Source organism: Protopterus annectens, chromosome 12.part0 (genome assembly GCF_019279795.1).
Source record: "Protopterus annectens isolate FY-2018-M chromosome 12.part0, PAN1.0, whole genome shotgun sequence".
Lineage (NCBI taxonomy): Eukaryota > Metazoa > Chordata > Ceratodontiformes > Protopteridae > Protopterus > Protopterus annectens.
This window is the reverse complement of record NC_056746.1, coordinates 1,288,483,448-1,288,500,495: the sequence shown is the minus strand read 5'-3', so window position 1 is coordinate 1,288,500,495 and position 17,048 is coordinate 1,288,483,448. Positions and strand designations below refer to the sequence as shown.

The following is a 17,048-nucleotide window of genomic DNA, read 5'->3' as shown; positions in this document are numbered from 1 at the left end:
AAAAAGCTGTTAAGTATTTTAGCTTGTTTTAAACCCCAGTAACTGGCCAAAAGTCGTTGAATGCATGGGTGATATCCCCTCTCAACATGTGTCATATTTTACTGAAGAATGTAAAGTCTTTTTCATTTTAGCATCAGAGCCGTGAGGCCACTCCTGTAAAAGCACAACAGAGAGTGTGTTGGGTCGAGCTGCTGCCTGTAACACAAAGGGACGTGTTAAACTTGGAGCTACTAGTTTTATAGCCTTAGCCAATACTGCCTTTAAATTACAAAAAGCTATATTTTTCTTTGGTCGCCACTCCAGAAAGTATAATTCTTTTTGGCTAGAAAGCATGTCATAACAAGAAATGTACCTTTTCACCTTAAACCCTGCCTCCTGCAGTGTTTGAAGGACCTGTATCACTTTAGCTAAATGCTGTTCTTTTATTTCAGACACAATTAGTGTATGCTTGCCCTTTGGCTGTTACCTGCCCTCCCGTTTTGTAAAGGGACCTGCATATTTTAACTGCATACCACAGCCCATGTACTGACTGTACTCATAGTAGTAACTACTTGCAAACAGATTATTACAATTACCAAACAGGGTTTTTGTTAAGCCATTTGGCCTGGCAACCAGTCTTGTTTCCTTGACCTTATAAATTTTAGTACCAGTAACATTTTATGTTATGCAACATTCCTTGTAACTGCCCATTCCAGCCTGGAAAGATTTGAGCTTACATACTTTTTTTTTCTTTCTTTCTGCACATTCCAGATGCTTAACCCATAACTCCTTCACCACTTACTCGTACTTTCAGTCATTCGTTAATATACTTGTAACTTTAACTTGCTTAACTATGCAAATGCATAATACTGCTTTGGAATACTGTTTTTGCTGGAGTCTTTGCTATTTTTTATGCTATCATATGATTATAAAATATTGTAAGAAACAAAAGAGATATTAACTTAACTAACACATGCTTAAAACAGATATATTCACATTTGCTGTCATTTGCCTTTTGCTGCACAGTAGATAAAAAGAAAATACATACATGTCAGTCTTGTGACGTTATATGTTTACTGCGTTTAACTACTCTCATTTGATTTTAGAACTGTTTTGTAATGTGCAGTGCTTTTACGCCATTTTTGCTGTATATAAGCCATGAAATGCTGAGGAATAAAACTCCAGAATCAACACTCAAGTGTATCATTGCATACAGTGCCTACAGTTTTAAGAACCCAAGCTTCAAATGTAATCATGTTATTAAAAATACCCTTCTGTTCATCCCACTTTAGGGAGAGTTTTTTAAATTAGTTAAATGTGTAGCTTCTAGCAGCCTCAGGTTCTTGTGTCTGTAATTGAACTTGCAACGTGTTAGTCTCCTCCCTTGCAACAATTACATCATGTTGTGTGTCAGCCAGTTGCCTGTCATTATGTTTATTGCAAACAGACAGTTAACCCTTTTATTATACAAATAGTTTTACTGCCTTGTTCAATAACAATTTGTGTCTTAATTTTAGTCTGTGAGACTTAAAAACTGAGAAAATTCTTTTGTACATTTAGCAGTGTCAGCATGCAATTTACCAGATGCATTGCATTTATCACAGTGAATCTGAAAGTGACCTATGAGGTCAAGATAAACTCCTGGAAATCAAACTGTAAAGAACAATGTTTGACATATAGAAACAGGAACAATTGTCTGTGCATCAAGCATTACTTTATCTTGGTTGTGTTCCAGGTTTTGTACAATACGTACAATACATTTATGACACGGCATGCAAACAGCAACATTTAAATAAGACATTTCTGTACATTCTGTGACACTTCTGTCTTATGTAGTAAAAACTTACAGGTGCTAACATGCTGATTATACTATGTATTTAAATAATTCCTCACATCTACATATGAGTCAGATACATCAACAGTAAAATACTTAGTGCACTTCTTGGCATTTTCATGAATTGCATTCATTGTTAAAAGAAAAGCATGAAGAAAATATTTACCACAAATGTTCAGGACAAGGTGGCCAGTCTTGACACAAAGATCAGTTGTGGAAGAATTCTCTGCTGTCAGTCACTAGATGCTGGTGATGTTAGGTCAGGCAGTATGACCCACATCTCGTATTTCACAAACTCTCTGAAGAAAAATTATCTTACTGCCCTGTACTGCACTGCACTGCAGTGTTTTCATCCGCCAGGCAATGGTCGAAGTAGGAGGAAAAAAGAGTCGACTCAAAAGAAGAACTGTGCAAGAATGTCACACTGTGAGAGGCACTTCTGCAGGTCACACCTCCCTGATTTGTTCGAACTAGCCTCATCTCACCACTGTAAAATTTATGTTACTACACTAAAAGGTAGTCTGTATCTTTACTCAATGAAAACAATTGAGACGGTTCATCTGATAACGACATTTTTTTACTGCATACGAAGTAGACATCTAGTATAACAATGAAAGATACACATGTAACAAAACCATACTTCTGCTTACAGCATCAAACTGTAAGAATTAATGTCTCATACAAAAGAAGAAATCCCATTTTTTATAGTGTCTTTTACTGCCTGCATCAGCAGTTTAGAGAATTTGTCAGAAAATAATAAGTCTTTCTTTTGAAGCTGGTCTGCTGACAGTTTGTTTTCCATATCTCACACATTCTGTTGCTGAAGAATAACTCCTCGGCCTTGCTCTTATCTTGCACTTCCTGTTGACGAAACACAGCTGCATACAAGAGTTCATCTTGACCTGCTTGTAGATAGAGACTTTCACAAACTGCATAGTTTATAAAAGATAAAATATTTTACTTCTGACTTAAATATCAATAAATGCCAAGCTATATGCTTTTGCCAAGAGTTTAAACTAAGTGCACTCTGTACTACACTGAAAAGCAGAATATTTATTTTACATTTTCAGAAAAATATACTGAAAGCCATTATTAAGCTGTTCATTACTGAAGACAGAATATTTCAACTCTCACACCACCCACCCCTGTTTGTTGATGTATCACATTACTGTGGTGTTGTCTGTAATCATTTATAATAATGGTCCTGGGACCACAGATGACAAAGAGCTGGGAGCATTTTTGAAAGTCAAAATCTATTTACTTTTATTTATTTTGGACTTGTTTTGCTCCAAAGACCCTGCTGTTCCAAAGACCTTGAATTTTTATCTCCAAAGACACTGCTCCTCAAGCAAAGTCTGGAGTATTTGTTGTTATAGACTATGCTGGAGCTGAAAGCGAAAATGAGAGACCTGGATTCAGATAAAAGTAGTCTCTCTACCAGAGAAGTTCCCTACTCACAACCCCCAAAACAGGAGTCAGGAATTTCAGGAGATGTCAATGCTGGGGCCCTACTGATGTTCAGTATCATTGGATTTTTTCATGTGTAGTCTTGTTATAGGAATCATGAGAATCATGGATGCCATGAATCTTTGTATTCTGAGAAATTCCCTTGCTGAGACTTTTGTTTCAGTGGAAAACAAAGGAACAGATCTAGATATAGATCTACTTTTTCCTGTGGGAGAAAAGTTCTTTGAACTGAGGTATCTAGGAGACACCCGAATAAAAAGGTCCTGTGAGAAGTCAAACAAGATTTTTGGAAACTCTCTTGAAATGCTTGTCTGTGAAGGAAGTCTCTCACCCAAGTGAGACATTCTTGACACTTCAAAAGAAGGAAGAACTGAGGAACTGGAAGGCTATTCCATGGTGAAGTCAAAAATGATACCTGAATCCAGGGGAAGCCTGGCAGCAATAGTCAGTGAAACAGGTATGCATTAAAAAAGTTTTTTTCCCCATCAAAAAACACAGTGAAATGCACTTTAAACACTTACCCCTACCCCCAAAGTAATAAAAACAGCTTTTATAAAGGAAAAAAAGACAGTCTTATGTACATTTCAGCAACTTTTTTCTCAAAAGTTAAATGTAACATTCCTGTTTATAAGTAACTAAAAGTCGAGTGATAGTCTATAAAAACTCTTGTTCCCAGCAAAAAACTAATAGCTGTACAGAAAATACTCAGAGGTCCATAGCTGAATACTAGGCTAACTGTCCTGAAGGGTCATTTTAAACCTAGCTGTACCTTGTGTCTATGAGGCAAAGACTTTAACCATTATGTCAAACCCACACCACTTTCTTTCATAAAATTAAAATGTGGAGGGTTTTATCCCTAACAGGAAATTATTTACCTACCAATGGAAAAGTGTTCACTGACTGTCAATCCTTGAAATCATGCAGGAGGAGTGCTCTTTGGCGGCAAAAAGCTCTAAAGGACTTGGCATCCAAACTACTCTATTTCCTTCAGCTCTGCTCAAGCTGGTTAATAATTTGGGTGCATTAAAGGTGCCCTAAAGCTTTGTAAACTGGCCGTTGGTTATATCCTTAGTAAGATATAGCCCATATACCCAAGGCTGCTGTAGCAGTGATCAAATGATGAACATCTCATGTTGTGTTGCACAATCTACATCATCACTGTAACATAAAATTAACTGAACTGCACATGTACAGAGAGGTGGCTGCATAGTAAACAGAAAAAGTTAAGGAACAGTAAAACTTACATTACGAAGAGTTGAATTTGATCAGGTATACATAGGAGACGTCTTGTAGTTACACTTTTAGTTGATGGTTATTGCATCTCTTTAATCATTTTGCTCCTGAATGGTATCACTACCAAGTATCAACTATACCACTTGCTGTTTGCTGTTCAGTTAATCTAGTAACAATTTTGCTTCCTAGCCAAGTAATCAAACAAACAAGAATAACTACACAACCTTTTGATACAGTGACTCACAGTTTCCTTCAGTGCAAACTGTCTTCTTTGTTGTTGAATATTTTATCAATTAATTTCTATCTTTACTAACTTGAGTAAAGCTGACCTTTGCAAATTAGAAAGCTGTTATAATAAAATTACAAAATTTGCCACCAACAAACCACATAGGTCTCACCACTGTACTGCCTTGCATCAACTAACTGGCTAGAACTTCCTAACCACCTGACTTATACACAACTAAGCTCTGCACACAGAATAGTACATCACCCTGACAAAAACCCCATCCTTTAAACTCTGCTCCAACCTTACAATTAACATTCTTCTCCTCTGATCCTCTAACAAATCCTTGCTACGAGTCACTAAATCCAACAATAAAGCTGGCGATTCCCTCTACTCAAACTACATCTCAAAGACATGGAATACCACCCCTCAACAAGTCCTAACCACGTTCAACCCATCTCACTTTAAAAAATGTCTAAAAGACTTCCTGTGTAACAACTGGCTTTGCTCTTGTACCACTCCTAGTTAATCCAGCAACTACAGCTATTCCTTACTCCTACGCTTACTTCTCTAGCCCCCCCCCCCCACACTGGTTTATCTAAAAGTTTTCCCTACAACTTCATATCTCATATCTACTACCACACACTAATTTTCCCCTCACCTAATTACCTCATCACACATTTCTTGCATTTCTCTCCATCTCAACTATCATTCTCTCCCCCACCTCTGTTGCCTTCTTCTTCAACTTCAACCCTCCTCCTTTCTATGGTGCCTACAATTTCACTCTCTGTATCCTACCAACTAGTAATTCATCCTTGTAACCACACATTTCAAAGTATAACAGGCTTCCTATTTATTTACAACTCTATTTTCATTTTTACACACTAAATTAAGTATGTTTTACCTCATTTCTATAACACTCTGGAATCAAACCATTCCCTTTTGCAGTTATTTTATGACCCCGTATATTAGTGGGCTGTCCTGCAACTGTTATACACTGCAAACAAACTTTTCTCTATTGTGTGCATTTTATGACCTCATATACCTTACTGAGTGTACTTTATGACCTTGCATACTTATGGGTTTCTTTTCAAATTGCAGTGTATGTATTTTATGCCCTGTTATATTAGAGCCTATCCTTTAAAATTTGCTAGAAACTGTTATTCTATGTATTTGTCTCTTTCCCTTAAAATTTGCTAGACACTGTTATAATTAACATTGCCATTTAATTATTGTGTGTATGCTACGCCATTTTATATTTGTGTGCATTATTCATATTGATAAAAACTGTTAATACTATTTTTTTAAAACTGAAATTCCTTTTTCTGTAATTTTTCTCTGGATCTTTTCTACCCGGGCCTCCGCTGAAAATGGGTTCTCACCCAGTTGAATTATCCTGGTAAAAAAAAGTAAAATAAAAATAATAAAAATAAATTATGTGAAACACCTGGGGAGAATGGCGGAAAAACTTACTGGTTTCATTATCCATGTAATGCCTGGGTTCTTTTTAAATTCTTCCACAAAAAGATGATATTCAGATGGCAGTTCAAAGGTCTTTGGAAAGAAATCACATTTGGATGCCTCAAGCTTTCCAAATTCTCTCTCTATCTGCTTGCGATACCGCTTCAGATTTTTTACCATATAGTTTTTTCTTGTCAGCTACAAATCAGAAAGTACAAAATCATTTATGCAAATGCAAGCAAAATATTATTTAAAACAAGTTCAGAAAAAAGAATATGCTGTAAAATACAATCTGGTAATATACAGAAAATGCTTTGGTTTTAAGGTCTACAAGAGTAATCAAACATTTCCTAAGATACTATATTTCTTGACATATTTTATTACAAATCATACTTACATAAAGACTTAATATCTGTAGCTTTTATCACATAACATGACTTAATTCTGATAACAACATTGTAGGTCATGGAGTACTGTGATTACAATCTGATATCTGTTAAAAGACAACTCAGTTAAACAGCTGTATAGCAAGAGACCCAATCTTAACAACTGTTAAGCACCCTCCACTTCACTTGCTAAAATCAGGCATTGCACTAAGCAGTTAAATCTGCTAGTACTGATGAGCAAACAACAGCAGCAAAATTAAAAACTGATTTGTTTCAGCCTGCTGTCTGTGTCAGTAATGTGTTCCTGACTTTTTGTAACAAAACAGTATGTCTTACTCTGTCTTTCTGACAGTACTCACTAAGTGCTTTATGGCTTTCAAAGCCAACAAAACACTTAGCTTTTTTTTTCTGTAACTAGTTGTACATGGAGCAGATAAAGTTCCATGAACTGCAAAGAATTATGATCAACCCCCAATCATAACCCATTATTATATGTTCTCAACATGGATGCCAAGATTCACCTCTCGAACTTCGCTCTGTAGGTGTATTTATTGGCATCCATGTCTTGAATACATAATAAGCTGGTAATGATTGGCAACCTGCTCATAATCCTCTATATAAAAAATTGCTGTTAATGCTAACAGTGATGATTAATGAGTTGATTTTATTTTTAAAATTCTCACTGCTTGCTGACCATCAGCCATTCCTTACTCCTGTGAGATGACAGCAAGCTGTGGGAGACCATCTCCCTGGCAAGCCTTATACCTTTTCTCTTTTTGCCCCTAGCTCCTCCTCTGATGGTTGGCCTGTGCACTTGCAGAAGCAAGGGTCTACAGTGCCCTCCTATTTGAGTATGCATGCTACCATCCATGCCTCATGAAGGCTACTATGCAGAAGTGGCTTAGAAGAGCAAACTACATGTTACAGGCCTATACACTGCATACTATGCATCTGCTTCTCCAGTAGATGATGACAATCGAGATGGCTGTACAACTTCCATTCTCCAAGGATGGGATAGCCAGCAATGGCTGCTGACTCCCATCCTCCTTCACTGGCTCCTTTAGCAACCAGACCACTAGTTGATCTCAGGACTGCATTACATAGGTTCATAGGTAGGTACTAGGCTATCTGCCCGAAGGCATTTATAAGCCTAGCCAGAATGTGTTGGCTTTTGCCGCCCCCCTTAAATTAGTTCCCTGTGCCTCTGTCCAGCAGAGCCACTGAAGTGATCCCCGGGGTAAATTTTCTATTTCTCATCCACTCATCAAGGTTTCTCTTGAAGGGTGTTAGCGAGGAGCTCTGCCTAATGCAGATTGGAATCTTGTTCCAAAGCATGGGAAGTCTCTGGGACAGGAATCTATCCCTCCAGCATGTCCTATTTATTGCTGTGGTGAGGTTTAGATCCCTAGAGCATGTGGCTCGAGGGGATAAGCTTTTCTGTAGGTGGAGCATGTCCATCAGTTCTGGGTTGGACATGGCCTTGTATGTCAGGCAGAGATCACCTCTGAGTAGGCGGCATGCAACAGAGTACAGCTGGAGTTTCATCAGTCGAGCTGCATAGGGCATCTGTTTGAGGTCAGTGATCCTTTTGGTGAGGTACTTCTGTGGTCTTTCCAGCTGTTGCAGGTGTCTTGTAAGATACATCACAAATGGGGCATTGTACTCTATGATGGGTCTGATGAGCGATGAGTAGAGGGGCACAATGACCTCTTTTGATCTGGATGCAAACCCTTTTGTGCTAAGGTGGGCCACGTAGAAGAATTTTCTAACCACTTTAGCAATGTGATTATCAAAAGAGAGATTACTATCTACTTGGGTCCCCAGATCCCTTATTACATATTCCGTATTTAGGGGAATACCATCTATGTGGGAGTTTGTGGGTACTCTGTTTTTTTCCAAAGGGGATAACTATGCACTTTTTGGCATTTAGTTGAGGCCTTGATTTTGACACCAGGTATCCGTCTCAGTGAGACCCTTTTGGAGGATGTCTCTGTCAACTGGAGAGTCAGTTATACCCACTAGTTTGCAGTCGTCTGCGAACCTGGTCAGCCATAGTCCTCCTGTGCTTGCCTGTACGTCTGAGAAGTATATGCCTAACAGGAGGAGTCCTAGGACTGAGCCTGGGGGGAACTCCACTTGTAACCGGTTTAGAGTCAGACCTAGCTGCCGCAACTCTTACCATGTGGGTTCTGTCCATGAGCCAGTTGGCAACCCATATTGTGACGTATGGATTTATGTTCAGGCTAGTGAGCTTGTCTATAATACCAGAATGGGGAATGCTGTCGAAGGCCTTTGCAAGGTCTAGGTAGGCTGTGTGTACCACCTTTCCCTCGTCTATAGCCTTGGTAACTGTCTCAAAGAAGTCCACCAGGTTTAGGAGGCATGATCTGCCCTTAACAAAGCCAAATTGGGTAGGGTCCACTGCTTGGAGGTTCCCAATGTCTCTGTTAATGAGTTCCATGATGATGCGCTCCATAGCCTTGCAGACCAAGCTAGTCAGGCTTATAGGGCAATAGTTCCTGGGGTCTGTTGTGTCTCCACTTTGTGGAGCGGAATAACTGTTGCTGTGTGCCACTCTATGGGTATGTAACCTGTGGAGAGGCGGAGATTGAACAGTGTGTTTAAGTGAGGGGTTAGTTCGTCTTTGAGCTCGTGTAGAATGCAGCCTGGGACACCGTCCGGTCCCATTGATGCTGTGTTTTTGGCTTTGGAGAGGGCTGTTTTAACCTAAGTGTCTGTGATTTCAGGGGCTCTACATTCTTCTGGTATGGTTATGGGCCCTTTTGGGGGTGAGATGGGGGTGAAGTTTGCGCTGAACCTGTCTGCCAGGATGTTGGCAATATCGGTTGGTTCAGTGTATTTTGTACCATTCTGCACTAATTCTGAGCAGATCTGAGCATTGTCACTTAGATTCTTGACATAGCTAAAGAATGCCTTGTGGTTATCTTTGGAATCCTTGGCAATTTTTCTTTCGAAACTCGCCTTGGATGATTTTAAGAGGGATCGTAGTTTCTTGCTGATAGTGATCAGGGATATCTTCCCTTCTTGGGATTTTACCCCTTTCTGTACTTGTTTTCTCCTTCTATTGTCTAGCTTGTTTATGGCAGGAGTCCACCAGACTGGTTTCCTTTGCTTGCAGGAGTGAGTTTTGATTTTGCTTGGGATAGCACGATCCATGCATTCTTGTAGGTGCCCGTAGAATGCATTAGTAAAGGATTTTGGAGCTTGGACAACATTGTCCTTTAGCATGGGGGCTTTGAAACTTTCCACCTCGGTCTTAAGTAACGTGAAGTTTGCTTTTGAAAAGATTTTCACGGTGGTTTCTTTGTCTGGGGGTGGGGTGGAATGAGGATATCCAAGGTGATTTGTTTATGTTCAGATCTAACTAGCGAGGGGTTGACCTCTGGTGTGGAGCACCAGTCACCCATGTTGGTGATGACCAGGTCCAGTATGTTGTCACCTCTGGTGGGAGTGTTGACCAGTTGCTCCAGGGCGTTTGAGTTTATAAATTCTAGGAAATGTTGGGCAAGGGAGTTAGTACTTGAGTTGTTCTCCCAGTTAATGTTTGGGTAATAGAAATCACCTAATATTAGGGTGTTTGGTAGGACCTTTATATTTCCTAGTGTTTCCAGAAATGCGGAATGGGGGTCCTGGGACATGGTGGGTGATCTGTAGCAAGCTACAATTTGAATTGCAGTTTGCCCGTTGTTAGTTGCACGTGGATGATCTCTGAAGCATCTTGCTGTGCCACTAACCTGGAGGTGTGGGTATCCTTGATGAATATGGATACGCCCCCACCTTTTGTATTTCAGTCCAGGTTCTATGACCAAAATGTATTGTATGAGTTGTAGCCTGGCAGTGCTGGGGTGCTCTCTGGAGCCTTAAACCAGGTTTCTGTTACTGCACATATATTGATTTTCTCCATACTGAGGAGTGCCTCGAGTGCGTGCATTTTGAGGTTTAGACTTCTGGCATTGAGTAGCATTACCCTTAGGTTTTTGTTACTTGTGCTATTTATGGCAGTGGGTTTGTCTTTTGAGCCTTGTCTAAAAAAGTGGAGAGTTTCATCCCCTGGACCACACAGCCAAGCCGATTAACAAACTTATTGACTGACTGAATAATGTGCCTGCATTCATATAACATGATATAACCACTTGGGCCTCTTAGTTTTTTCATATGACTAACTCTGTTCAGTATCTCTAACTGATGGAGGCCTGACTCCTGTACAGACACTTGTTTTTAAATACTGAAAAGTATGTATTAATTACTAATCAATTTATCTTTTAAGATCCAACAAAAACAACAACAACTTTATTATGACCATCTCTTAGATTATCAAACTATAGAATAATTTACAAAACAAAGTGACCAAAAGTCCTATTAATTTAGCTGGCCCAAACCAAATAATCATCAAGGAGTTGCTTCTCACAAGACTAAATGAATACACTTTAACTTTCATCTGAGCTACAACAACAACAGGCAGACAGGCTCTTGGTTTAATATCATATCCTAAAGATGACACCTCAGTAATACCTCACCAGCCTCACGCTGCACTACTTTCAGTAAATGAAAATGAATCAAAGTGGTTGCTATAAGGACTGAAGGTACAGCTGTTCAATGCTCTTAACATCACAGTACATGCAGGAATAATTATAATCGTACCACATGGGCAATACCTTCCAATCAGGGACAGTTCTATAAATGTAACATCCACAAATGCAGCTCTGCATGAAGCAAATTCTACAAAACTATATTCCATGTCCTTTACTACTCTTAAAATGATTGCTTCTATAGGTGCTATAACTTGGGTAAAGGAGACATTCCCCATGTAGTCATCTATGTCATTATAAATGTGGCTTAATGAACTAAATAAAAAAAAAACAGTTTGTTAATGCAGATTTCAACCATTTCACCTATTCCAGTTACTTGCAAATTCCCTCATCATCAGCAAAAAGCCAAAACAGTCAGTCCTAAATCCAGGCTTAAGCTATTGTACAGAGCAATTCATCTGTTCTGAGAATGCTACTAATCTGTTGTGCTGATACGAAACAAAATATGCACGAGGGTATTGTATGATGTACTCATTATGACAAGAGACAGTTGATTTCCTATTTTTCCTTTTGGTGGTTGCTGTGCTGATACTTTCGAGTGGCTCAGAATTCCTAAATCTTAGACAGTAAAGGGCAGTTTCCATATGCATTTATGTAGCCGCTGGGTGGCAGCAGACAAACAAAGCGCAGAGTGATTAAGGCAGCTCATTAGAGGTTGTTAGCTCAGTGACTAAAAGTATTTTGTAAATTAGCAATAAGTAGAAGAAGGCATACAATGAACACGCCCAGACTAAGATTAGACAGCTGTATGACCATTGCAACCTATCACTCATTTCTAATAAGCTCTTGGCCAAGAATCAAGAACTTTTTCCGAACTTTACAAGGAAGTAAACATTTATTACCAGCAAGTTTTCATAGGTTCATAGGTAGGTACTAGGTTATCGGCCCAAGGGCCTACATACGCCTAGCCAACAAGGTTCACTGGCTTACGCCACCCAAGAAAGTTATTTTCCTGTGCCACTGTCGAGCAGACACACAGAAGTAATCCCCGGGGTCTATTTCCCATCCACTCATCAAGAGTTTTCTTGAAGAGTGCTAATGAAGAACTTTGCTTGACATAGATGGGTAGTCTGTTCCAGAGTATGGGAAGTCTCTGGGACAGGAATCTATCCCTCCAGCATGTCCTGTTTATTGTGGGGACAAGGTTTAGGTCCCTAGAGCATGCAGCTTGGAGGGATTGGGATTTCTTTAGGTGTAGCATGCCCAACAGCTCTGGGTTTGACATAGCTTTATATGTTAGGCAGAGATCACCTCGGAGTAGGTGATATGTTACGGAGTAAAGCTGGAGTTTTTTGAGACGGTCAATGTAGGGCATTTGTTTGAGACCAGTAATCCTCTTTGTGAGGTACTTCTATGGCCTTTCCAGCTGCTGCAGATGTCTTGTGAGGTACATTCCAAAAGGGGCGTTGCACTCTATAATGGGTCTAATGAGTGTCGAGTAGAGGGGAACAATGACCTCTTTTTTCCTGGATGAGAACCCTTTTATGATGAGGTGTGCCACGTAGAAGGACTTTCTGACTACTGTGGCGATGTGACTATCAAAGGAGAGATTACTGTCCACCTGGGTCCCAAGGTCTCTTATCACACATTCGGTGTTAAGTAGATTGCTGCCTATGTGGTAGTTCATGGGTACAGAGTTTTTACCAAAGGGGATGACACTGCACTTTTTGGCATTGAGCTTGAGGCCATGGCTCTGACACCAGGCATCTGTCTCAGCGAGGCCCTTCTGTAGGATGTCCACATCATTTGGGGACTTGACAATGGCTCCTAGTTTGCAGGCATCTGCAAACTTTGTTAGCCAGAGGTCTTCTGTGTTAGCCTGTACTTCAGAGAAGTAGATACCAAACAGGAGAGGTCACAGGACGGAACCCTGTGGTACTCCACTTGTCACTGCTTTGAGGTCAGATTTGAAGTCTGCAACTTTTACAGTGTGGGTTCTGTCAATGAGCCAGTTGGTAACCCATCTTGTGACATAGGGATTTATACTTAGTTTAGTGTGTTTAGCTATAATTTCAGAATGGGAGAAGGTGTCAAAAGCCTTGGCGAGGTCAAGATAGGCTGTGTGAACCACCTTACCCTCATCTACGGCTTTGATGACTGCCTCGAAGAAGTTGATCAGGTTCAGGAGGCATGATCTGCCTTTCACAAACCCAAACTGGGTGGGATCCAGAGTTTGGAGGTTACCAATGTCTTTGTTTATGATGATAGGTTCCATGGTTTTGCAGACCAGGCTCGTCAGGCTAATAGATCAATAGTTCCCAGGATCAGTGGTGGCTCCCCCTTTGTGGAGTGGGATAACTGTTGCTGTGTGCCATTCAGTGGGCACAAAGCCTGATGCAAGGTTATTACTGAACATGGTGCTTAAGTGGGGAGCCAGTTAATTCTGAGATTCATGTAAAACGCAGCCTGGGATGTTGTCCGGACCCATGGATGCTGTGTTTTTGGCTTTAGAGAGTGCAGCTTTTACCTGCGTAGTTGTGATTACAGGGATTCTGCATTCTTCCTGTATAGATATGGGCCCTTTAGGGGGTGAGGGAGGGGTAAAGTTAGCACTGAACCTATCTGCCAGGATGTTGGCAATATCAGTTGGCTCTGTAATTTTCGTGCCGTTGTGCTGTAACTCGGAGCAGACCTGGGTGTTGCCATTGAGATTCTTGACATAGCTATAGAATGCTTTTTGGTTGTCCTTAGCATTAGTGGTGATTTTGTTTTCATAGCTAGCTTTGGAGGAACTTATAAGGGATCTCAGCTTCTTACTGAGGCTGACCAGGGAGCTCCTCTACTCATGGGATTTTACTCTCTTTTGCAACAGTTTCTTCCTTCTGTTGTACAGTTTGTTTATGGCAGGGGACCACCAGATTGTTTTCCTTTTTTGGAGGATAACACGATCCATGCACTCGTGTAAGTGCTTATAGAGTGCATTCGCGTAGGATTCAGCAGTTGTAACTGTATTGTCCATCTGCGTGGGTGTCATGAAGTTCACCACTTCTGTCTTAAGAAGCATGAAGTTGGCTTTGGAGAAATCTTTTACCGTGCTTTCCTTAATGAGGGGTGGGTGCAGGATGTGGATATCAAGGGTGATTAGCTTATGGTCGGATCGGACCAACGAGGAGTTGACCAGATGTGGAACACCGGTCACTCATGTTGGTAATGACTAGGTCTAGGATACTGTTGCCCCTGGTGGGGTGTGGATAAGTTGATCCAGGGCATTGGAGTTTATGAATTCCAGACAGTGTTGAGCTAAGGAGTTGGTACACGAGTAGTTTTCCCAGTTAATGATAGGGTAGTTGAAGTCGCCCATTATTAGGGTGTTTGGTTGAACCCTAATATTTTCCAGTACATCAAGAAAAGAGGAGTGGGAATCCTGGGGCATGGTGGGGGGATCTGTAGCAAGCTACAATTTGGATTGCAGTTTTGCCCAGAGTTAGTTGCACTTGGATAACCTCGGATGCATTATGCTGAGCAACTAGCCTGGAGGTGTGGATATCCTTAATGAATATGGTCATTCACACCAACATGGACAATGACAGAGTCATATTTGTACTTGTTGTGGAGTGACCCGAGTGCGTGGGTTATGTGGCGGATCCTGGCACCTGACAGGCAGCTGACAGTAACCTTTTCCTTGTTTAGCCTAGTGAGTGGGACATCAGTGTGCCTGACTACAGAGTCACCTATGACTAGTGTGTTGGGTACGTTGTTTTGCCTTATTGGCTGTGACTGAGTAGCACAGTGAGTCTGTGGGCTATGTGTCATTTGGGTTGTGTTGGGGGATGGAGGTTGCTTGCATTTCTGTTTTGGAGGTCTCTGTTGCTTAGACAGATTATTATTGAGAGCTTCCGCGAATGTTTTTGTGTTACTATGTGTGGATTTTGGTGCTGTAGATTTAGTGAGACTATGTAATGAGTGTGGTGTGGTGCAAATGTTTACCTTCTCCTCATGACTGTCAAGTTCAGTCTTGGTTGGAGAGAGCTTTACCTCCAGTTTGGCTAGATAAGTGCATCTCTCACAGGTTGTAGTGTTGGGTGGTAAGAGGAGAGGGTTGCCTGTGTACATGAGGTAATTTCTATATTGCCTCAAGATGCCCAGATTCATCAGATAGACAGGAGAGAACACTGGGAGCTGACCCTTGGACATGCCTGAATACAAAACTATTTTCCTCTAGGTAAGTGAGGAAAGTAAGTACAAGAGCTGTTTTTTTCTCTAAGCAGGTGAGAAAAGTAAGTACAAAAACTGTTTTCCTGTAGGTAATGAGGAAGGCTGAATGCTATAGTAATTAGTAGCTTATATAGTGCTTACAAGTTTTGAACAAGTGCTGAGCATGGGTAAGCAAATTTAAGTGCTAAAACTAAGAATCTGTATCTGCACTAGACGAGTTACAGGACAGAAACAAGTGCAAATGCAGGCTTTCAAATCAGAAAGTTGAGAGAGATGGAAGAGATTGCCCAAATGGCCCGTAACTACAATTTCTGGGCCAGAACCACTCCTTATGTGGTAGACAGGTTACCTAGTGCTTACCACTCCCACTGATAAGCAAGAAGGCTTCCCTCCAACACAGAAAGGCTTGGGGGGGGGCTCATAAGCTTACATACAGTCCTGAATACAGCAAATCTGTATCTGGAACACTAGATACAGGTTTTAACATCAGTTTTAACATCTTTCCAAGGTACTTGACAGAAGCTAAGCTTTCATTGACCCCAAATCATTGCTGCTTATCATCTAAGAGGCCAAAAAGCTTTATAGCTCTTCATCTTCCACGCTACTGAGGTTCTTAGTACTGTGTAACATAAGTTCCAGCAAATGAAAGATGACCAACTAGACAAAAGGAAGGAGTTAATGTAGTAATAGAAGGATAATATTTAGTAGTAATAGAAGGATGATATTTAGTAGTTAATTTCCATTATGTCTTTTTTTGCTATGTACTGCTATGGTGAGCTCCTCAAATAACTGCACTGCATCTTTCACTCATTTCTCTCTCTTTTGTAGTTATTATATGCAAGTAGAATCCCAACAGTACCTGTTAAAACTCAAAGAACAGTAATTAAGATTCTTGGAATAGCAAAGCTGAAAGTGTAAATATGAGAAAATATACATAGCAAGTTTGAGACGGGTTTCTCCGAGTATTGCCCCTATTCAGTTAGTATATATAAAAATGAGGGGGCACAGTCCTCCACATTGGGAGGTACTTCACAATCCAGAGAAAATGCAGTAAAGTTACTACAGTGTCTTTCATAATTTGCTGCTTTTTGTTTTAATCACTGTTTATTTTTTGAAGTGATCAGACTCTCAGGATTGGATAATGCACTTCTGAGAAGGAACTAAATCCCAAACTATGGATAAGAACCACTGCAACAGCAAAATGCCACCTAGTTTTAAAGTGGACATCTAGCTTTCATACTTAATGAAAGTATGATTAGAAGACCACGTAAATGAAGACATGGCCTCACAAATATCTGCGACGGAAACTCTTCTGCAGGATTATGCCAAAATGGCAGTGGCTCTAGCAAACTGAGCCATGATTTTGCCCAAATTCATTTTTTATAGAAAACACAAAGTAGTTTAAAAACTATTGATTATTTTTAACTGTTGTTGTGTCAACCTGACCTGCGCAAAAGAAGCAAACAGCACATTTTCTAAAGAGTTTAGTCTTAGAAATATAGGCCTACAGCTGCCTACGATAACTGAAAGTATGAAAGCCACTCATCCATACTGTGAGTATGAAGTCTGAGTTCAAATAAGGAAATGATCATGTGACCTAAAGCAGCAATGCCCAAGCAGCAGACTCAGCAATACTACATGTTTGAGAAGTACATTTTCAAAGCAGCAAACACAATTACTGAAAAGGCAAATATAATACA

At 40.3% G+C, this 17,048-nt stretch overlaps 1 protein-coding gene across 2 annotated transcripts in view; it reads right to left on the bottom strand.

Moving 5' to 3' along the window:
* The window catches only part of TTLL9 (tubulin tyrosine ligase like 9), a 787,629-nt gene that overhangs the window by 520,473 nt on the left and 250,108 nt on the right, over positions 1-17,048 (bottom strand). For both annotated transcript variants that reach the window (XM_044090338.1, XM_044090339.1), the window contains exon 5: positions 6,210-6,395. In XM_044090338.1, the coding sequence (XP_043946273.1) occupies positions 6,210-6,395 (186 nt within the window). The remainder of the gene's footprint in view (positions 1-6,209; positions 6,396-17,048) is intronic.